Source organism: Plodia interpunctella, chromosome 13 (genome assembly GCF_027563975.2).
Source record: "Plodia interpunctella isolate USDA-ARS_2022_Savannah chromosome 13, ilPloInte3.2, whole genome shotgun sequence".
Classification (NCBI taxonomy): domain Eukaryota; kingdom Metazoa; phylum Arthropoda; class Insecta; order Lepidoptera; family Pyralidae; genus Plodia; species Plodia interpunctella.
Genome location: NC_071306.1, coordinates 9,267,828 through 9,291,033, shown reverse-complemented (window position 1 = coordinate 9,291,033; position 23,206 = coordinate 9,267,828). Strand labels below are relative to the sequence as shown.

Genomic DNA, 23,206 nt, shown 5'->3' with positions numbered 1-23,206 from the left:
AATTATTGAGATTTTGCTATGTAATTCACGCGGGCGAAGCCGCGGGCATTAGCTAGTAAATAATAAATACACGATAAGCTCATCTTATATATTTCCTTTTAATAACATTTATTACACGTTAATGTAAAATAAATAAATTCATTCTAATTTACAAACTAATTCAGATTGAATTTAAACTAAAATTAAATTTAATAATAAATATTAATATTAAGTACTAATTTATATTTAAAGAGATAAAAAAAGATAAATGTGTGAATAATACCGAAATTGAGTTATTCATAAATATAAAGAAATTATTCATAAACAAGAATCATAATCATGCGTTAGAATCATAATCAACCATTGATATATATTTATCGTCAAGCTTCTGAAATGACGCAACTCAAATCAACTTGACGGAATAAGACGTATATAACAAGTTGTTTAAAAATCAAATATTGCAAAACTAGGTCTTTGTTTTGCGATAAGTCATAAAAAACTTTCATAAGGACAGATATTAAGATAATAAAAAGTTACAGTCTCACCCCGTTATTCATACACAAGTTATCATACTTTGTTAAAGTATGTTTTCTCGTTCTGTCAATGTCAAATTATGTAAAGTGCGATAGTGACAAAACATACTTTAGTTTAAAGTATGCTTTATATTTTTAATGAATAACAGCAACAGTATATATACAGGAATGTTAAAATTGAGAGAATACACAAAGAGATACACAATTCAACACAGCTTACATACTTCTATCATCTACTCGTGTAAATGACTAGGCGTTGTTAATAAAATTATATAATTTCGACATGAGGGCTTTGAAATTACAAAAAATAAACATTACTGAATAACATAGATAAACAATAACCGTATTATTGCAATACTTCATAATTTCACTACTTAATATGTATATCATATTATAGCTGCAGAAGAATTAATATGTATATCATATTATAGCTACAGCTAAAGATGTTTTAAAACTCAAAATGAAAAAAAAAAATTAAAAATATCTTAATAAATTATTAAAAAATCCTTTGTTAAATCTCACTATTTATCGACTTTTTTATAGTCTATGTTGTATATAGCTATATTTCTCAGTGCAATTGAAATAACGCTTCGAAAAAAAAAAAACCAAATTATTTAAAAGGAATGTTGTATTTCTAGAAAGTTCTATGTTTGATTATAACTCCTAAATGCGTAGGCTGTTTTATGTATATACCTATAATAGGGAAAACTGCATCAAAATCAGTTGCGTGGTTTAATAGACCATAAGGAAAGCCACAAAGGGCATTTATCATTCAGTTGAAGGACAAGGCAGTCGTGTAGTATTGGGAGGTAAAATCGACGGCAGAGAATAGGTGAGGTGCAAATGGAGGCAGCTCCACTGACAAGAACAACGTTATTATTATTAACGATGTCGGTAAAATCTACCACTGCGCGTGTTAATTAGCTACTTTGCAGACTCCCGTCTAAATATGGGAAAAAAACTACTTAATTTTGAGATCTAAACATATTTGCGTTATTTCAAGGGCACATTTTATTGAAATATTTACAATTTCTTTAAATTAAATGTGCCACGGATGTTTCTATGATAAACTTATACTATATCCGATATGCTAAACTATATATATTCGTACGTATATTCACATATATTCAGCGTCTCTGCTCATTTATTTTCTAATTTAATGTGCATTTACACAAAGCGAGCGAAACTCATTCTATTGGACAACTAGATTGAAGTTCCGGCAATCCAACCAATGGTGGGCAGGACTGGCTACATGCTATGCCATCCATTGGTTGGATTACAGGGTGGGGATAGAATGAGCATTTGCTCGCTTGGTGTAATATTTATATTCGATTATAGGAAAATTTGCTACCTAAATTTATTGATCAATTAAACAATTATATTTAATTTCAAATGGAACTTCAAATAAAATGTCAAAATGGGGCATCGGCCGTGAAAATTGTAAAGTTATTATGGTCATTATGTTACAACACGGTCGAAAGAATGTATTTTGACAATAATAAATAAATAAATATATTAGGACAAATCACACAGATTGAGTTAGCCCCAAAGTAAGTTCGAGGCTTATGTTATGGGATACTAACTCAACGATACTATATTTTATAACATATATAGATAAACATCAAAGACCCGGGCCAATCAGAAAAATATCATTTTCCATCATGACCCGACCGGGGATTGAACCCGGGACCTCTCGGTTCAGAGGCCAACAGCGCCAGCAAGGTCGTCAAAAAAAATTGTACAAGTGAAACAAGTCGTGACTATTTTTATATTCTTTATAGTTGATAAAGAAGCCCAATGGGGCAACAATTAATTATATAGTGATCGAAAATTATTAAAACGGACTATACTTAGAAGAGTAAAATAAAATAAATAGCTTTTGAAATTGGAATTACTAATTAGTGGAACAGAGATTGACAATTTCATCAGTTAACTATGAAAATACTAGCGGAACATAAGGGGGTTTTAAAAATCCTGGCACAGAACGACACATTGGTTCGCTCAAAACGTCATTATTGATGTGAAAAGTGAAAGCCAACAAAATCCATATGACATTTTACGCAAGTGACGTTGTGCGTCAAGATGTCTTTTTTTATAAAGAGAAAGTGACAGCACGGGAATACCATAGAGAACAAAATTTTAGGAGTTACACGTTTTGTGTTAATTTTACAAAGTCTATTAGTCTGCGAATTTTATTTACACTCGTTGTATCTCGAACAATTTCACGTCGGTATCGTACCATATCGGAGGGTCCACGTTTCTGAAATGAATAATATAATAATTCTTTATTTTCTCACTGTAACCACAAAAAAAAAGGTTTTGTTTTGTCACTTGACTGGAATATAATCAGTACACAGCACGCGTTACGAACTCGGTACATTGCTTGTTTTTACAATTTTGTATCAACGCAAAGAAAAACCAGCAATGTACTTCGATTCGCCACGATCGTCGATGGTGTATATCAAGGATATGTATATTTGTTATTCATTTTTGAAATTTGATTGCGCGTAATGCCCGCTCAAAATCATTGGGAAATCACCCTTATCAGATAGATAGATAAGAACTTTATTTGCATCAACTGAGACACTTACAAATAATTAAAAGTTGGAACGTGCTAGATAGAGATACACATCTAATAAATAACAATAATAAGATTGTTTCCGTTATGTAAATGTGTGGCGCAGTGACACAAATTGGCGACAACTCAGTGGTGGGAATTGCTAAGGAGCAAACACTGATTTTCAGTCATCACCATAAGCGGACACATTGACCGTCCGGTGGACACAACTCCTTTAACAATAATAAAGAATGGAGAAAATGAACAAGTAACATTAACCTATTTATCGTGTAACATTACTATTTATCATACACTACCTAAATGACTACGTAATACACAGCTATTGAGTGCGGAACAGTCGTGGTCGAGTTATGTCAGTTATTTTTTTATCGTGTGTATAAACGCAACAAGGGGACGCAAAATAAAAAGCACGGAAGAGAATATTATCTAAATGGATTTGTTATACATGTCACACATGCATTTTAACTTATTTCTGAAAACAAAGAATCGAGCTGGAATGAATATTATCTTTCAATACAGCACTTGTAAAGGGTAACTCGATGTGCAGTTAGTTGAGTGAGTTACCGTATGTAGATGACGCCCCACATGTAGGTGCGGAACCAGTGCGCGGTGCCCGCGTTGGCCTGGTACTTGCGGATGAGGATGGGGTGCGGCACCGGCAGCAGTCCCACCAGCGTGCCGTGCTGCAGGAACCGCAGGATCTCAGACTCGTCCGTCAGGCCCCTTGGTGGTCAAATTCAAATTCAAAATTCTTTATTCAATTCAGGATGATATACATCACTTATTGACGTCAAAAAAATTACTTAAACTAAGTCTACTGCCGGCTTCCAAAGCGCAGGTGAAGAAGAAGCGGCGCAACAAACTTCACCGCGGCCTTTTCTCCAAGGACGTCAATTAACAAATATAGGTCTTATTACAAATATAGGTCAGTGTTTCATTTATTATCTTACAATTGAATATTGCTTGCCAATTGTTATTATTATTTATTTATTTATTTATTTATTCACTTATTTATTCATTTATTTATTTATTTATTCATTTATTTATTAATTCATTTATTCATTCATTCATTTATTCATTCATTTATTCATTCATTCATTTATTCATTCATTCATTTAGTCATTCATTCATTTATTCATTCATTTATTCATTCATTCATTTATTCATTCATTCATTCATTCATTCATTTATTTATTTATTGAAAATATAAAAATATAGATGTTTAAATTGTAGCAAGCCATTTTCCACTTCATGTCTAACAACGCGTCAGCCTAGCAACAGATGCAAAGATGCACATCAAGAAGGCTGAGGTTATTAACACTCAGTATGGGTATTAAAAGCGCGTGGGTGAATTTCACGAGCGTTTTGAACGGCGCCGTGGACTATCATTAGTGTTTATTAAATACACAGTAATCAATTTAATTATCCTATTTCATAAATAAGTAAAGTACAGGTACAATGTTATTTTTATAAATGTTTAATTAAAAAAAATATATATTCTTTATTCAAACAAAATACGCGGCACTAATGAAACTCTACACGCCGTGTTCAAACAGTCGTGAGACTGCAGCGCCAATTTTCTAACAAAACAAGTTAGGAAAAACGCCCGTCCGCTGCGCCTGTTGTTGTTTACTCCGTGTCGCGCTGTGCTGCCCTACGTCTTTCTTCAGTGAGCGCTAACATGAAATAAGTCACCCTCTATGAGTTCCCCTCCCCGCAGGCGAACGCGAGGGTTGTCATCCATTCGGTTCGGGAAACATGTTTTTGTTATTTTTCCAACATAACTGTTAGGCCACGCCCCTAATCGATTAGTAAACAATGTTTTTGTGTTAGCTAACACGAAAACCCGGATTTTCAGTTCGAAGTATATAAGGTAAGCGTTTAACACCTGTGTTCTGAGAGTAGCGAATGCCGGATTGTCCGATTTATTGGTACTGAGTGCACATTCCGTGGCCCAGAAGTCGTTTACCACTAAAACTTGTAGAATTCTGCAATGATAATTTGGTCCTCGCAACTGAAGACGCACTTCGCGGTGGGCCGTCATGAACCGACGGGACACACAGTCACGCAAAAGTAAATTTTCACAAAACCTTACTTACTTGTCGATACAAATCTTCTCGACTTGCGGCACCAACACTTGCAGCAGTCTCATGATAGTCTGCAGCGGCAGTTTGGCCCTCCAACTGGAGACCCACTCGGCGGTGGGCCGCCAGGCGCCGTCGCCGGCGGGCCGCGCAGTGGCCCGGTCGTCGGTCACGCGGATACTGCTCCGCTGGAATTGTAATTAAGAAGCGTATACGCCATCCTTCTCTGTCCTGTGCCCCTCTCACTCATCCACGTGTGATCTGCAACTTTCATTGTTTCGTCCATCTCATTGGCGTATGCAAAATCAAATCATTTACTAATAAATTAGGCATTCACACTACTTTTTGACGCGGGAAACAACCCGTGTCACTATTCGATCGAACATAACTTTGAAATCAATTTTTTAGATGTAATCTTTCAAGAGCCAAATGCCCAAATGGCCGAATGTTTTGAAATCAAAATCAAATCATTTATTCAGAAATTAGGCCTTCACAGGCACTTTTTCACGTCATATTCTAAATTAAATGATGTTTACCAAAGCTACAAACTACTAGCATTTCGGAACGACCACTGCTGAGAAGAAATGCCGAAAGAAACTTATTCAAACAGTGTTGGTCCCTATTATGCCAGAAGGGCTTACCATTTTTTATCAGTAATATAACATGTAAGTACACAATAAAGTACATGGTCAAAAGGTATACTGAAACATATTATGATTGTGATCAAGTGCTGATGAAAGGAAAATATATATACTTATATATACATATGTATGTATAATTAACCACTTTTAATAAAAGATCGAGCTGACCAGTTCCCCCGGCAGCACCCGTTCACGAGTTGACGCGTGAGTCAGCCATCGCGAAGCTCAACCACAATAGAGGGAACCTCCCGACCCGATCCACGACGCCGCTAACGGTTTGACCATTTGAATGTGCATGACATACTCGATCTCCATAATCTAACATAATAGATACCTATGTTACTTTCAGACACTTGAAGATCACGTATATGTTTTACAAGTAAATGTCAAAATATATGTAATAAACATGTCAAGAAAATATATAAATAATAATAAAAAAATTAAAATCAAGTGTGAGAGGTGGAAGTTTTAGGAAGGGTCCAAGGTTTTTTATCATTTAAATAGTCGCTAATCGTGTAATAAGCATTAGTCTTTTGAATTGGTAAAGCTACAGCTGGCGTTTCAAGACTACCACTGCTGAAAAAAAGCTCACTTAAAAAGTGTTCGTCGTTTTTAATGTAAAGTTTGTGATGTAAAATGTTTAATGTAAAATGTTGTTTAATGTAATGTTTGGAGAAATAAAACATTTTTACTTTAGATTTCACAATACATACGTGTGTGACGGTCTGTTTGTCATCGGGCGAGCTCCTGCCGTCGGTGTCGCCGCGGTCGCTGCGGTCGCTGCGGTCGCTGTGGTCGCCGCGCAGCAGCCGCGCCTCGCTCGGCGGCGGGTGCGCCGACTCCCGTTCCGTCATCATTGCGATTGCTAACACAAATAACGCGATCATTCAATCGATCGACTTCACATAAAATCAAGTCATTTATTCAGAAATCATTCAATCAATTGCAAATTTCTCAAAAGCTACAGACTACTGGTAATTATATAGAGACAAGTCGCACAGAATGAGTTAGCCCCAAAGTTCGAGACTCGTGTTATGAGATACTAACTCAACGATACTATATTCTATAACATATAATAAATAAATATCTAAGACCCAGGTCAATCGGAAAAAGATTATTTTTTCATGTTTATCTGACCGGGTATCGAACCCGGGACCATTGACGTGACAAGTGACCATTTGCCTACGGAGGTCGTCACATTGCCAGTGTATAAAATGAAATGTATAAACGCATTCGCATAATGAAACACGATAATCAAATGTTACTTTAATTGGTCAATTTTATTTATAGTAAACATTTAGTAATATTTTTGTTCTCGTTAAAGAATAATTAAAACGCTTTTTGACGTTAGTCAAAAAGCGTTTTACAAATGTTAATTGACGTTACAAATGTTAATTTGTAACGTCACTTGTACACAAGCTCCATATAATGTTTTTATTTTTGAAACATGGTGTTGAGACTAGTCTGCCACTGATTTTTATACTTTTCCCTCTCATTCTCCAATTCGGTAACTAGACGACTTGGTATCGCTGTCCCGCTCAGCGAGTAGGGTCGACAATGAGATGGAAGATGCCTTCGCTGAGGATGCAAGATCCTCCGGCGATTACCGACATTTTTTTAGTCCCGAATCGAACGTCATTGCGACCGCACGAGCTTCGCGCCCCTTGGGTGCGCCCGCGTCGATTCCGTCTCAAATCTCCAGAAACCTACAAACGTGCTCTCCAAGGCTGCATTCCAGAGGATAGATCTGGTGATCACCAGAAGAAGCTTTCGACTCGTCTCATTTTCGTAAGCGATTATCGAGTTTGGTCAAGTTACCGAGTTGAACTATCTCCCCTATAGGCCGAATTAATCGAAGTCTTATCCAAGACCTAGATATAATAGGTCCTAGAACCGCCTGATCCAGGAGTCGACCTATTTACACGGTCGCCACTCCAAAATCTGAAAAAGTATCTGATTTGATTAGATATCAACTAACTACCCTATTTATTTTTTTTAACTGAGGAAGAGAGCAAATACGAGCAGACCTGGTGTTTCGGCGAGGCTGGGGTTGAGGGTGCCGGGCTCCGCCGGCTGCGCGGGCCGGGAGCCCTCCATCGTGGTCTCCGACACGCACTCCGCGCTCGTAGACCTGACGATACATACATACAAGTTAAAAATATATATAAATTTATCTGCTGTATACAAACACAAAAGCTGTATGACGATACGCGGGGCTTAGGCAGACGGAGAGGGGAAGCGGTTTACGAACGAAGCCTCGTGTAGTGTGTCCTCGCTGTCCTCATTGCGTGTCTGCGTATTTCATGGTATCACTCAACAACACAACACAAATATATATCCCGGATGTAAATGCCCTGGAAGAAACTTAAACTTGGGTAAGATACCTGGGCAGAGCGCCCGCCGCGGCGGACGGCAGGCCGCGGCCGCGGGTCGCCGCTAGCGACCGCGAGATGGCGCTGTGCTCATGCGGCAGGTTGGCCAGGTTGTGGAACACCGCGCGCTTGCGGATTATTGTGTACACCAGGTTTGAGTTGCCTGTAGACAATCATACGATCACAGTGACAATTTTTAACATTACTAAATTTGAAGTAACTGTTATTGTTCGTGAGCTTCGTGTTTGTATAAAAATATATGTCGACTTTGTGTCATAAGTTTTATTTTGTGCAATAAAGTTTAATTGAATCAACAATCAAGAAAACTCTTAGGGTGGGTTGAACCGCCAAATTTGACGTAAATCTTTAACATGCGCAGAAAAACGCAAAGAACGCCATTTTGTCTAAACGTCTGCGCCGGTTAAAATTAAATTCAAATTTGACTGTGCAACTCACCGTTAGATTGTCGAACAAATTAGCATTGGAAGTCGACCATAGTTTAGATATTTTTTCAATACAAATACGTTATTGCAACGAATGAGGTTCACAAGGCACGTTGCTTGGCGAAACTGTCGATATCAGATTTTGACAAAAATTTTATAAATAACATTAATTACTCTAGAAGGTTCTCGAACCAACGAAGCATCTGCAATCAATAACGGACCTTGTTACAATAGGTACAAAGTCTACATTGCACTGACCGTCGAACTTGTACTGTATCAAATTACTCTAGAAGGTTCTCGAACCAACGAAGCATCTGCAATTGATAACCGACCTTATTACGATAGGTACAAAGTGTACATTGCACTGACCGTCGAACTGGTACTGTATCATGTTGTTGAACATCTCGAGCAGAAAGAACACGAGGTGGTGGTGGTGGGGCTGCGAGAACAGGAACCAGGGGGTGCTGAAGGCTTCCAACAGATGTAGCAACTTGGTCGACGCCACCATCGATAGCGTCTTCAGGTATGGCGAGACTGGATAGAGACAAAAAATACGTTACGTTGAGAGTTACCGCTGGTGCACAATAAAAATAGAGCCTTTATTTCAGATGTGGTAGTTTCAAAGGTTTCCTTGGTTACGGTCTGTTTTGTTCACTATAATACATCTGTATGCCTCTCTTCGGCATTGCATATCATCATCATGTCAAAAGTCACTTTAATTTATCAATTATATTAATCACGAGATTTACTATTTTCTAAGTATACTAGATGTTGCACGGGGCTTCGCTCCCGTGAGAGTTTTAAGATAAAATATAGCCTATATCAGTATTGGATAATGTATCGTTTTAATGGTGAAAGAACTTTTGAAATCGGTTCGATAGTTTCGGAGATTACCCGCCTCAAACATACAAACTCACAAACTCTTACCTCTTTATAATAATAGTATAGATTAGAAATGCTTTTTGAATCCAAGATCCGTGACGTCACAATACTATACAAGCTCCATATACAATTTTGTTTTTGACATTAGATAAAAGTATATATCTGATTTGTGTAGTCGGACATGGAATGATACATAAAAAAGTTAAAACTAAGCTACAATATGTCACCATTTCAGTTTATAATATATTAAATTGCCAGAAAGAGACAAAACATATTTTTTACTTAGAGTATTTATTAACTTTCACGAATAACAGGGTTACACACTACATAGCCGAAAGAGACAACCAAAAAAACTTTCAATTGACACAAAAAGATTCAAAACCTTTTGATATCAAAAATACTTGAACAAACATAATACAAAAGTTTTTGAATATTTACTTCTCTTTATTAATTTTATTTCATTAAATTTCGATTATAATTATAAACATATTGTACAGTAAATTCAATACAAAAATACCATGCATCATGTCCACAGCCAATGTCTAGATATAACTAGGTGGCGCAGTGGTAAGATTCTTGCCACTGAACCGAGAAGTCCCGGGTTCGATCCCCGGTCGATCTTTTTCTGATTGGCCCAGGTCTTGGATGTATATGTATTTGTTATAAAATATAGTATCGTTGAGTTAGTATCCCATAACACAAGTCTCGAACTTACTTTGGGGCTAGCTCAATTTGTGTGATTTGTCCTAATATATTTATTTATTTATTAACTTCATATATGTTTGATTGTCATTTAAAGTATATTGTTCTATTTGTCAATAATGTAAATCATGCTGTGCGCACTTCATTCTTGGTTTTTCAACCAGCCATCGTACCCATTGTATTAATTAAGCCCAACATGTTATGTTGTTAAACTGTTTTGTGTGCCAATAATAGTAGATTAGTAGCCACAGCGTGGGCGCCTACAGTTCGAGGGTGCAATTGCTGCTTACACCCGAGCTAACTACTCTGCTTTACAACTCCATTGTGAGGTGAGTAGAAAAACACCGGCATTACAAGAATAAAACATTTTAAAGTAAAAGTTTTCTATTCCCGCCTTTTTTCATTAAAAAGAACCAAGTAAAGAAGTTTTTTAATTTCTTTTTTCCAGAACGAAATCGAGCTTCGCCGTTCGATACCTATTGAAAATTGATGACTATTGGAAAACGAACACAAGGCTGAATAGCGAAGCGACCTCTTTGGTCATTGGGCTGAATGCATGATGTCTATTGCCAGTATGGTGGTTAGACGTACGCGAATATTTTTGAAAGAGTGAACTGTTTTTTTTAATTACTTACCGCCCTAGGGCTACATTATTACCCTAGAGCACAGATATAGAAACATTACATTACCCTAGAGCGCTTATTGGTCTCCTACAAGCCCCATTTGGGGGTAATAAGGAGCTACTAATCGAACATAAGAGATGTAAATAAAATAAAGACTTCACCGTTGACCAGTATGGTGAGCAGACAGTCGAACAGCGGCTGCAGCCGCTGGTGGCCGGTGGTGACCACCTTGTGGAACACCACGACCAGCAGGTCGGCGTGCGTGCCCGTGAACACCGGGATGTCCATGGGCACGCTGGCCGCGTACGGCTTGTTCAGTCTCACGCCGAAGTTGCGCTCCCCGGACAGGAGCAGCAGTATGAACACACCGATGTGCATTAGGCCTACGCGGGCTGCAATCGGTGAACACGTTTTTATTTAAATATTCTTGCCGCAAGTTTTCATTTTCGACAGAGAGATTGCCTAGTGCGACTATGCTATTTTAATCTCACCATCGAGTTGATACGTAGTGAGACGCAGCGAATGCAAACCCGCACTAAGCCCTCCTAGGGGTTTGTATTTCACTTCTCACCATCGAATCGATTCGAAGTGAGACGCAGCGAACCAATCACATTGCGGTGTGGTTGTCGTTGCATCACAATGGCGCAATGTGATTGGTTCGCTGTGTCTCACTTGGAATCGATTCGATGGCGGGAAGTAAAATGCAAATCTGCACTCCGCCCTCTGCATTCAACGCGTGACAAAAATATCAAGCCAGTGCTGTAAATCGTTGAGTTCCCGCGAAGCCGCCGACCATCAGGTCACGCTTATCATAATTGCATTGTCATAGAAACTGATACGACGACTGATACTGGGATATTTCAACTCTGTGGGACGCAGTGGGGGTAGGTGAAATTTTAACTTGTAAGATTTGATTACAGACAGACAAATATCGGGACAGGTTAAACTGAAGCTTGTAAAAAAATATATATTTTTAAGTAAATTTCATTTTTGTCTTATGCCTTTATTTTTGCTTCAGCTTAATTTTAAAGCTTTTTCAAATTATTTGTTAAAAGAGTTGTTTAAATAATTAAGCATAAAATTATTGAAATTTTCTTCAACTTAATTTTAAAGCTCTCCTCATGAGGATTGACGTCAGGCGGCCGGTTGTAAAATCACAGGCGAACGCTCATTTTGTAAGGTTTATTATAATTTACGCTGACACGGGGCTTCGCGGCGTCATATCCCCGAATACAAATAGGAACGTGCAAAGATGAGAGTTCTTTGTTTTAGAAAAAATAATCAAATGTAAAAAATACTGCAAACTAGCGGGTTTTGAACCCACGCCCTATTCGGGACAGTGTTCTTAACAACTGAGTTATAGAGATTTCATCTCTCCGTCTTACGCCGACGTACGGTATTTTCATTAGAGAGTAGTAGACACTCTTAACTGATCGATTGTTAGATTTATTTTTATTTATTGATATTTTATTGCACAATTCAAAAAGTTAACATTGATGTTAAAAGTATTAGTTATCCACACAATTAAATGCGTTCTTTTACTCTTTCAATAAATAATTTCTAATTTATTCTAAACCCTTCAAATGGGATTATATTGGATTGTGTTCAACTTACACTGGTCTGCTCTTGAGTCGTTGAGGTGGTACAGAATGGGCACCAGTACCTCCAGTACATCGCTGCTCTTCAATACGTAGTACATGAATTTCTGAAACAAATCATCACACAGTCTGGAACAATGTCGCCGCGTCTGTCCTGTTTCTAAGCTTTTTTTTTTAACCACGCAACGGATTTTGATACAGTTTTCACTGTTATTAAGAAAATGTATATATATAAGGTTTATACATGTAAAACAGCCTATTAGACCGTGCGAAGCCAGGCTGGGTCGCTAGTTTACTACAATACAACATCCCATCATAAGGATCAAACCCAGATTCTATATGTATACGTAAATTTATGTATTTATATCGCCAGACCAAACTGAATGGAATGTACACATTGGTATCTTCTTCATAGACGATTCTTCATAGTACATGGAATGAAACACACACAACAACTTTCTTGGCATTATTAATGGAGTGGTTGGCCATTGCCTTCTCTATTTCACACACAAGTTAATAATAATCTGTGCAGGAATTCTCACGATGTTTTCCTTCACCGGAAGCCAGTGGTGATCGATGAAATATACTATACATGAGTCAGATGATATACAAACTCCATGTGGCACGAGTAGGATTCGAACCTGGGATCTTACGATCCACAGGCGGGCGTCTTAACCATTACACCACCACCGCTTCACACACATTTGTATACACTGACGTTTATCACTTGACATCTCTGTCTTTCACGCACCTTTCGTATGTAAAGAGGAAGACAGCCAATCAATTTAATTTGGTTTGATTAGTTGACATTTTTTTTGAATAAGGAATCATTTTTTTTACTTATTAAACACTTATAAAATTAACATTGTACCAGTACTTTACTTATTTATAAAATAAGTATATTGATTAATGTGTATGCTACAATTTAATATATACTAATGACATCCCGCGGCGAAATTCACCCAAATAATAATATTTTTTTTGTTTACAAAAATAAATAAAAAACTTGCGTATAGATTTTTTAAAATTTTATCTCGAATACGTTTATTTAGAGCCAGCCCTGAAAAGATTTGAGGAAACACGCGAGAAAGAGAGAGAGAAAGGCAGAGAGAGAGAGAGAGAGAGAGACAGACCTTGTTATAGTCGCACATCTTCCACAGCAGCACCAGCAGCTCCTGGTGCAGGCCCACCTTCTTGGCGGAGTTGGGGAGGTAGGTCTGCTGCAGCGGGTTGTTCAGCAGCCGCGTGACGCCGCGCAGCAGCAGCTGGAAGTCTTCGTCGCGGTGTATGCGAGACAGGTAGTTGATGAACAGGTTGTCCGGGAGGCTCTGGGGCACCAAGTTCATCCATATTAAATTTATATTTACAAAATGGTAAGCCCTTCTGGCATAATGGAACCAACGCTGTTTGAATGAGTTTCTTTCGGCATTTCTACGCAGCAGTGGTCGTTCCGAAATAGTTTGTAGCTTTGGTAACTATCATTTAATTTAGAATATGACGTGAAAAAGCGCCTGTGAAGGCCTAATTTCTGAATAAATGATTTGATTTTGATTTAACAATACAAAATATAATTTCTTGATTGTAACAGTGGGATATATTGATTAGTTAAGAGTTCCCACTACTCTCTGATACGTCGGCGTAAGACGTAAAGAGGTCTCGATAGCTCAGTGGTCAAGAGCACCGTCCCTAGGGGGATAGACAGGGGCGCGGGTTCAATTCCCGCTCGATTCCAGAATTTTTTCATCTCATTATTATTTTCAAAAATAAGTTAAATAGCATGTGTGACGACGTGTATAAAAAATGCATTTCAATAATCCATATTAATATTATAAATGCGAAAGTCTGTTTGTCTGTTCCGCTTTCACGGTTAAACCGCTGGACCAATTTTGATAAAATTTGGTATGCATGACAAAGACCCCCTTCAAAGATGGTCTAGCTCTTTTTTTTTTCAAAAATCAACCCTCAAATGATTATAATGGGGGTTGAAAGTTTGTATGAAAATTGTCTGTTCCGCTTTCGCAGATAAATTCACGAGGACGAAGCCGCTGGCAAGATCTAGTAGTTAATATATAATATTAAATAACGCTATTATTATATGTATTCATATTAATTTATGTAATTGAAGTTATTACAAACATCTATATATTAAAAACTCTTGCGTTACTGAGTGACTGATTGACTGACAGACAACGCACAGCCGAAACTACTGGGCGTAGAAAGCTGAAATTTGGTGTGTAGATTCCTAGGACAGTGTAGGGGATCACTAAGAAGGGATGTCCTGAAATTCCCACGGGAAATGGATTGTTACTCACATACGAAGTTGTTAAATTAAATGAATATATAGTTACCTCATCAGTTTCAGCGTTGACCGTGTTGCTGGTGTCGTGGTCTAGCGTCACGATCAGTATTTGTAACGACACCTGAAATTACATCACTTTTTTTATATTTATTTATTTCATCGTCACACACAACAGATTAAAACTATTAAAAGAAAAAATATATATATTTATAACCTATGTTGAATTTCACAAAAAATATTATTAATAACTTTGTATTAATTTTTATAATTTAAATTATATTTCAAGTTTCTTACATAAATTGATAAAAATAAATAAAATGTGTGAACATTAGAACCTAAACTATTTTTGAAATAAAATGTTGGTTGTCATAAAGACCAAACGGATTTTTTTTTTCATGTGTCAAAAAGAAAAAAAAAATACGCGGCTTGTATGACAGTGGGCACAAGTGGATACATAGGAGAGGAGATATTAGAGAATAATAATTATGGGGCGTCTTTATACTAGAACTAGATGTTGTCTGAGACTTCGCTCCCGTAGGAATTTTGAGATAAAATATAGCAATCTTGGATAATGTACCTTTCCAATGGTGAAGGAATTTTTGAAATCGGTTCGGTAGTTTCGGCGATTATCCGCCTCAAACATACAAAGTCACAAATGCTTACCTCTTTATAATAATAGTATAGATTCGATTTTTTTTCTGTCTGTCTGTATGTTTGTTCGAGCATCACGAAAGTACAACTGGATAGAATTTGTTTTCACAGTTATATAGCGGATGGTCTAACTTAAAATGGTTTCATTCTGATACGTTGTTTAGAAACCGAGATATTGACAATAGTAAGTTATGCACGAAACAAACGCGGGCGAAGCCGCGGACAAAAGCTGGTAAAAAAAAAAAATAACCAAAGCGAACGTTTTCTTCTACGCCGGCTCCACACTGTCGTCGAACAGTTAGCCAAGCTTTAACGGATTCGGTATACATTGCTGGGTCTCCACTTCGGTAAATACGCACTCGCACTCGCACTCGCACTAACAACGCAACGTACACGTACGAACCTCGACCAGCGGCTCCAGCGCGTCGGCGAACAGCAGGTGGTTGTACGGCAGCCCCAGCCCCACCGGGTCGTACGAGCTCACGGTGTTCAGCAGCGACGTGAACAGCGGCAGCGCGTGCCGGTTCTCGGGGCTCGTCAGGTAGCTGCCGGTATTTCATACAATTCATTTTTTTAAGCATAGCCCGGAAGCGGTGACGGTGTAATGGTTAAGACGCCCGCCTGTGTATCTAAAAACAGTGAAAACAGTAACAGTGAAAAGGTCCCAAGTTCGAATCCTGCTCGTGCCCCATGAGTTTATATACAACTGTGACTCAATCAAATGATTGACCATTCTCTGACTCATGTATTCATGAAGGAAAACATCGTGAGGAAACCTGCACACTGGTTGATTATTTAACTTGTGTGTGAAATGGAGAAAGCAATAATGGCAAACCAGTCCATTAATAATGCCAAGAGTTATGTGTGTTTCAGTCCACGTGATGACCACGACCCCTCAGCCATGAGGAATACGACTATGGAGAGGCATAGCCAATAATAGTGTTAGTAATACAAATATACATAGTAACTGTTAATAATATTAAAATTATAATAAATAATATTAAATTTATAATAAATAATATTAAAATTATAATAAATAATATTAAAATTATAATAAATAATATTAAAATTATAATAAATAATAGTAGATTAGTAGCCAAAGGCTTAGTTCGAGGGTGCAATTGCTGCTTACACCCGAGCTAACTACATCTGCTTTACATCTCGGTTGTGAGATAAGTAGAAAAACACCGGCATTACAAGAATAAAACATTTTAAAGTAAAAGTTTTCTATCCCCTCCTTTTTTCATTAAAAAGAACCAAGTAAAGAAGTTTTTTAATGTTTTTTTTAGAACGAAATCGAGCTTCGCCGTTCGATACCTATTTGAAATTGATAACTATTATATTTATACGAACACAAGGCTGAATAGCGAAGCGACCTCTTTGGTCATTGGGCTGAATGCATGATGTCTATTGCCAGTATGGTGGTTAGACGTACGCGAATATTTTTGAAAGAGTGAACTGTTTTTTTTAATTACTTACCGCCCTAGGGCTACATTATTACCCTAGAGCACAGATATAGAAACATTACATTACCCTAGAGCGCTTATTGGTCTCCTACAAGCCCCATTTGAGGGTAATAAGGAGCTACTTACCGAATATGAGATTTAGAATAAATTAATCTCAGACATAGCCCCTACAGTGTTAGTAATACTACAATATAATATCAATACTAATATTATAAATGCGAAAGACTGTCTGTTTGTCTGTTCCGTTCCGGCCGTTTGCTACAATGCTACGGTTAGACATACAGACAGATACAGACATCCTACGATAAAAAAATGAAGTCGCGTCTGAACGCGATAAACTCAAAAACTACCCGTACTTTGTTATACGTCGAAACATCAAACTATTCCTGCGTTCTACTGCGTTGATCCGTCGACGGATATCAACGCGACGGAGCAATGAGGCCCAGTTCCAAATCCCAAAAACTTGATACTCATTTAAGATTATCATTATACTTATATAAGTAATTCATTTGTTTTTATATTACTTGATGTTTAGTGTACATATATTTTCTTCGCAATGCACGTTTGTCATACGCTACCATACTTTGTGGGTTCAATTATTTCCTTTCAAATACTTGGTTGAATGGAAGAAATCCCTTTCTGGGATAAGTCCGCCTTTGTACGCGTCTCTTTCTTTATCTTACCGCTTTCACTGTATGTGTTTTCTTCGTGCAATAAAGAGTTTACAAAAACTTTGCTAGCGCGTTTCAATTCCACCCCAACGCCATCTGGCGACACTTACGCGATCCATTTATTGTGGTAGGCGGTGTTGGCCGCGTGCTGCGGCAGGTATATGGTCTCGCTGAAGCAGGTGAGCAGCAGCCGCAGCAGCTCCGTCCTGGCCGCCTCGTGCTGGGCGTTGCGCGGCGGAGACCGAGCGAACCCGACTCCGCCGGCCCATATGTATTCGCAGCTGTCCAATGATGACAGCTCTTCGGCACGCTCCTGTCGAATGATGCGAATATTTTTGTTTATTTCATAATCGCATATACATGTACATTCGTACAGTATCTTACAATGTACAGTCAACAGCACATCAAGTTAACCAGCATGAACCTCTATGCGGTGCGGTAATAGCGGTGTGTTTGCAATGAATTTGGGTAGGTGTGATGTGCTGTTATGTGTACAAGTATTTGAATAGGTGATTGCAAAGGCAATACTGTAGATAGCTATCGATAAGATCGATAGTTTTGCTTATTATCGATAGTACCGATAGCCGGTTTTGGTGCAATATATATATATATATATATATATATATATATATATATATATATATATATATATATATATATATATATATGTCGGAACAGGACGCCGATCTTGTTCATTTGCCATAATTATAAGTTGAATTATTAAGTAAAATCACAAATATTGTCGTACACTACACGTTATTACTATTAACACATACATTGTTCTTTAGTTCTACACTAAGTCTATCTGTCACTAATACTAAGTCTATCTGTCACTAATACTAAGTCTATCTGTTACTAATCTAATTTATCATGAAATAACTACACAATCTGAACACCACGAAAACAGCAGTTTATCAGTGCGCGCACGCGTCTATCCAAGCTCGCCTTGAATGGTGACTGAAGCTTTCCTGTTTCATCGCGTCGTCGACTACACCGATACTCTGCTAAGCAACACGTATCTTTTGTAGCGCCCATATGATTATCACTCCGACATATATATATAGAGCAATATCAAAATTATATATATATATAGTATTGCTTTGACGACCTCGATGACGCAGTGGTAAAGCGCTTGCCTCTGAACCGAGAAGTCCCGGGTTCGATCCCCGGTTGGGTCATCTTTTTCTGATTGAGCCGGGTCTTGGATGTTTATCTATACATGTATATATCTATATATGTATATGTTATAATATATAGTATTGTTGAGTTAGTATTCTATAACACAAGTCTAGAACTTACTTTGGGGCTAGCTCAATCTATGTGATTTGTCCTAATATATTTATTTATTTAATTATTATTTCCTAGTTGATTGAGGATCTATGGTCAGAACCATACGACGTTTACAAAGAATGTGGCTATCACAGATACTAGTTTTCAAGGGCTGATAACACGCCAACAGATCAATACTCACCGGGCCCGAGCGTTTGGTGCTCGTCACTGTGAAGTCGGGACAGAACAACAAGTCCTGAAAAAAATGCAGTTTCAATTAAATGATGTCATATAGCCGCGGCGCGGTCCGTCCCGTCTTCGCTTGGGTAAAACCATATTACATTACGAGTACACACTTAAATTTTCCTCAGGAAGACTATCTATAATGGTTAAAACCATAGAAAAAACAGTTTGGGAATTTGTAGTGTATCGCGTTCATACGTACAGATGCCACTGGACCTTCTATTATAATATTTAGGGATTAAAAAAAAATTGCCACAAGATTTGGGATGACCGGCCACCTGTCTGACGTTAACCCTCTGCGGGAATGCGGTTGTTGCCTTTTAGCTGCCAAGTCACCTCGTACTACGGCCACGTGAGGAAATGGAGTAATCACACGCCCAAACCACATTTATACTCAGTCTCGGTTGCACCTCTTGACTTTGACGCTAACTTTAAACTGCGTTATTGTGCGTAGCTCAAAGTTGACTGGCGCAATTGAGGCTTATTATAATTTTATAATTTCCCGGTTGGGGAAGCCAGTGCAAGCACCAGACGGTGACAGGACAGGTACCCCCATTCTAGCACCATTTCAGCCATTTGTAAATGTGGCTTAGTAACTTACACAAATAGCGTTGATAAGGGACTGCGCGAGCGGCAGGGAGTCGTTCTCGGCCGCGGCCGGAAGCGAGGACCAGAAGAAGCCGTGCCACTCCGCCTCCTCCAGCATGTACGGCAGCACTCGGGTCAGCAGCCGAGCGCAGTTCAACGCTGGAACAAATTGTAATAATAATAAAAATAAATATATTAGGACAAATCACACAGATTGAGCTAGCCCCAAAGTAAGTTCGAGACTTGTGTTATGGGATACTAACTCAACGATACTATACATTTATACCAAATACATATATAGATAGCATGCAAGAACCTCACTAACAGTAAGGTTCTTGGATGCTTATATATTATATATATGCTCTTCACTGGACAGTTTAGCAAACTATGAAATTGAAATTAAATTCATTACAGACATTATCCAATATCCCAATTTTATTTTTTTTATTAGCTGTTTGAGTCCCAGTGCTGGGCAAAACCCTCCCCTAACTTCTTCCATGCATTCCTATCCATTGTGTTCTCTTACCAATCTATGTCGAACCTTTTGATATATTTGAATATCCCAACACCAACTAATATTATAAAAGCGAAAGTAAGTTTGTTAGTTACCTCTCCACATTGTGACAGTGACAAAACATATTTTAAAAGAGTTGTGTTAGAGCTGCTTGATCGCAACCAGATCAATAGCGCAACATTGTTTTTATTTTATTGAAATTAATAGACTAAGCTCAAAATTTTACAATATATAAGACTTTATGTTTGATATGCTATAGAATTTAGTATTGTTGAGATAGAATTCCATAAGTCTACCTTGTACTTATTCGCACACCTTAACTCTATTTGTGTGATATATTATTATTACTGTTTTGGACATATTTGCATTGATAATTACATACTCTGCCTATCATAAAATTTGAATCATATGATAAAATCTGCCAATATAATAAATATAAATGGAATAAGCTAGAATATCACTGTTCTACTTTAATCATGCAATTGATATGGACATTTAAATTATACTATATTATAATTATATTATGTAAATTTTACATATTTTAATTGTTTAATTTTTTAAAATATAACTACATGTATTTATGCCAAGTATGAAATTATAAAATTTGCACAGAGACAACTTGATATTTTTAATTTATAACTTGTTACATGTGCATGAATCTGGCAGGAAATAGATAATGATTTCAATCAGGAAAACTGACATCATCCATCCTCTATAATGAAAAATAATAATTTTTATTGTTACATATGAAAAATTTAGTTTCTATTTAAAAAAATATATATGTATCTACTTTAATCAATCTATTAATTTCCTTTCTCTTTAACTACAAAATTGCTAGTACTACTTAACTTATTTCTACTTTATTCACACAAATACAGGATGATTTCCCATATTAATCACTTATTTTGGACTCCATTTGTGATTATGTTGTAAAAAATATCTATGAGAAGCATAGAAAATAATCAATTAAACATGTAAGAATCCCGGTACCAGTTTGTTGTTCGCGCTGCGTCCGACAGCTGCTGTCTACAGTCTTCACTAGTTTCTCCACAGCTTTGTAAACAAGAGTTGCCAAATTATTTGGCGACTCCTCCCGAAGAGCGCGAATTTCAGCCCCAGGCACCAATGCAAATACATCTTGCACATTTGTCACGCTTTCAGACCAGAACTGATCCCAAAAGCTATCGTCTGCAGAATCAATTGGCTGAAATAGACAAATCGTTTCATCAATAAAATCTTTAAAAAAATTATTTGCGTAGGCGTCAATTCATGCTTACCTGTGTTTTGGATGTTAGTTGGACCACAGCCTTTCTAAAATTCAATTTTGTATCAGCGTTACCCATTTTAAAAGTAATTTCGTTTATATTATTAAATCCATTTCACGACCTAAAAATCCAAAACAATAGGTTTTTTGACGTAGAATGAAAATGACAACTAGTACCTACCTAAATTGACAACAAAAGAAAACGTGTCAAAGACAATTTATTTTTTTAATCACCATGGCAACCACCTAGCCTCCACTGCAACATTCACGACACGACACTTGGTGCCGCACTTTGAATAGAACTTGCGACGTTATATAGGTTGTCAACAGACTTTGTCAAGTCAAGCAGGTATTGTTTGATTTTTGTCTATGGAAGTTTTTTGAAGTCGGAAAAATGGCTGCTGCTAATATTGCTCGAAGTATTTTCAGCGGATTATTACGAAAATCCGCCAAATACAATACCTCTGTGGTATGCCGACTATCTACAGTTGCAGTACAACAAAAATTTGCCGCTGTGAAAAGTGGTATTAAATTCATCGACAACCACCACCTTCAAAATGGGGTAAGGTTCTTATCAATCGATACACTGTAATATTTTTGAGAAATATTAAACCTGGGCATGTTTTGTACTATAACTATCACTTGGACGTGTCGTTAACATACCTTGATATATTATGATGATTTTTAAATTATCCTAAATAAAATTATAACCTCAAAAGTATTGCATAACAAATGTACGCTACTGAATTGTTTAGGTACAATGTCAGCGCATGCAACAGTACTCAGCAGGGGCGCCTAAGCCCTCGCCGCAGGAAATAAAGGATCGAGTGATAAAAGTGTGCAAGGCTTACGACAAACTGAGTATGTGTCAGGTATAAACATTTTATTACTTTTGTTTCAGAGCCAGAGTCTTGGTGTCCGCAACTACAGTCACGACGCCCCGCTAACGATAGATCTTATCAAAAGTAGGGTGCTCCTAGTCTTGCAACTTTATGACAAAGTTAACCCTGATAAGGTAGCATCACTTTCGGCTCTGGCTTAGAAACATCCTTCTCCATGATATAACTTTCTTTTCAATGACTATATCTTTTTTTATTATTATTTCAGTTGACGGTAGACTCACATTTCATGACTGACTTGGGTCTCGACTCGTTGGACCATGTTGAAGTGATCATGGCAATGGAAGATGAATTTGGTTTTGAAATTCCTGATGCAGATGCAGAGAGGCTGGTTAGACCAAGAGATATTATCCAATATGTAGCAGACAAACAAGATATTTATGAATAAATGCGCAATAGAGCTAATTAGTCTCTATTTTGTTAGACTAACTGCAATTCCTATGCTTATTCACAATCATGAATAAATTTCAAGTGCATTTTTTAAATGTTTGCAGTTAGTCTAAAATCTTGTGAGAATACAAATCGGCTTAGGATCTAGTTCAGATTGTATTGTTACATTCAATTAAGAATTAACAATTAAAGTAACTTATGACTGCAAGCTCCATCGGCAGATGTGTAAAGTGTAAATCCTGTTTTTATTGATTATACGCGCCTGTTAGAATAGTCAATTTGTTTTTCATTTGGCTGATGCACCAAAATAAATAATTAATGGTTATCTTTTGTATGTTTTTTTTATTTGGGAACTATGGGATTGGCTCAAATCACTGAACATTAACCACTGGCTCTATTCTTCCTTATTCTGTTCGGTAGAACTAGTGGGAATAAACTATATCAATATCTGTTTTGGAGCATCGAAATGTGCAGACGATTACACAACTTTCTGATACGTGGAATTACACATGGTTCA

General features: G+C 37.3%; 2 protein-coding genes across 3 annotated transcripts; one reads left to right on the top strand and one right to left on the bottom strand.

Moving 5' to 3' along the window:
- Positions 1-77: 77 nt before the first annotated feature.
- LOC128674746 (uncharacterized protein) lies at positions 78-21,582 on the bottom strand. The gene is made up of 17 exons (XM_053753612.2): positions 21,414-21,582; positions 21,127-21,340; positions 19,636-19,781; positions 18,994-19,047; positions 17,633-17,835; positions 15,789-15,930; positions 14,784-14,855; positions 13,569-13,763; positions 12,452-12,542; positions 10,999-11,229; positions 9,000-9,164; positions 8,200-8,350; positions 7,843-7,946; positions 6,529-6,680; positions 5,190-5,362; positions 3,655-3,813; positions 78-2,772 (listed from the first exon to the last, which is right to left on the bottom strand). Exons 1-17 carry the CDS (start codon positions 21,477-21,479, stop codon positions 2,709-2,711), a joined length of 2,382 nt encoding a protein of 793 aa, XP_053609587.1. The 5' UTR covers positions 21,480-21,582; the 3' UTR covers positions 78-2,708.
- Positions 21,583-21,753: 171 nt separating this feature from the next.
- ND-ACP (NADH dehydrogenase (ubiquinone) acyl carrier protein) lies at positions 21,754-23,014 on the top strand. 2 transcript variants are annotated; one of them, XM_053753613.2, is made up of 3 exons: positions 21,754-21,962; positions 22,156-22,272; positions 22,508-23,014. In XM_053753613.2, the coding sequence occupies exons 1-3, from the start codon at positions 21,795-21,797 to the stop codon at positions 22,685-22,687; spliced, it is 465 nt and encodes a 154-aa protein (XP_053609588.1). In that variant the 5' UTR covers positions 21,754-21,794; the 3' UTR covers positions 22,688-23,014. The 2 variants fall into 2 exon arrangements, with proteins under 2 accessions (XP_053609588.1, XP_053609589.1); XM_053753614.2 differs by lacking the exon at positions 22,156-22,272 and adding an exon at positions 22,302-22,415 and having other exon boundaries at positions 21,757-21,962.
- The last annotated feature ends 192 nt before the right edge of the window (positions 23,015-23,206 follow it).

What these genes read in the sequence shown, in the direction of transcription:
- LOC128674746 (XM_053753612.2), bottom strand. Translation starts at nt 21,479, where the DNA reads ATGGGTAACGCTGATACAAAATTGAATTTTAGAAAGGCTGTGGTCCAA. An exon ending in GAGAAGATTTGTATCGACAA is followed by an intron (nt 3,814 to 5,189) that starts GTAAGTAAGGTT and finishes TTGACCACCAAG; the next exon opens with GGGCCTGACGGACGAGTCTG. An exon ending in TGGGGCGTCATCTACATACG is followed by an intron (nt 2,773 to 3,654) that starts GTAACTCACTCA and finishes TATTCATTTCAG; the next exon opens with AAACGTGGACCCTCCGATAT.
- ND-ACP (XM_053753613.2), top strand. Translation starts at nt 21,795, where the DNA reads ATGGCTGCTGCTAATATTGCTCGAAGTATTTTCAGCGGATTATTACGA. An exon ending in ACCACCACCTTCAAAATGGG is followed by an intron (nt 21,963 to 22,155) that starts GTAAGGTTCTTA and finishes TGAATTGTTTAG; the next exon opens with GTACAATGTCAGCGCATGCA. An exon ending in ACAAACTGAGTATGTGTCAG is followed by an intron (nt 22,273 to 22,507) that starts GTATAAACATTT and finishes TTATTATTTCAG; the next exon opens with TTGACGGTAGACTCACATTT.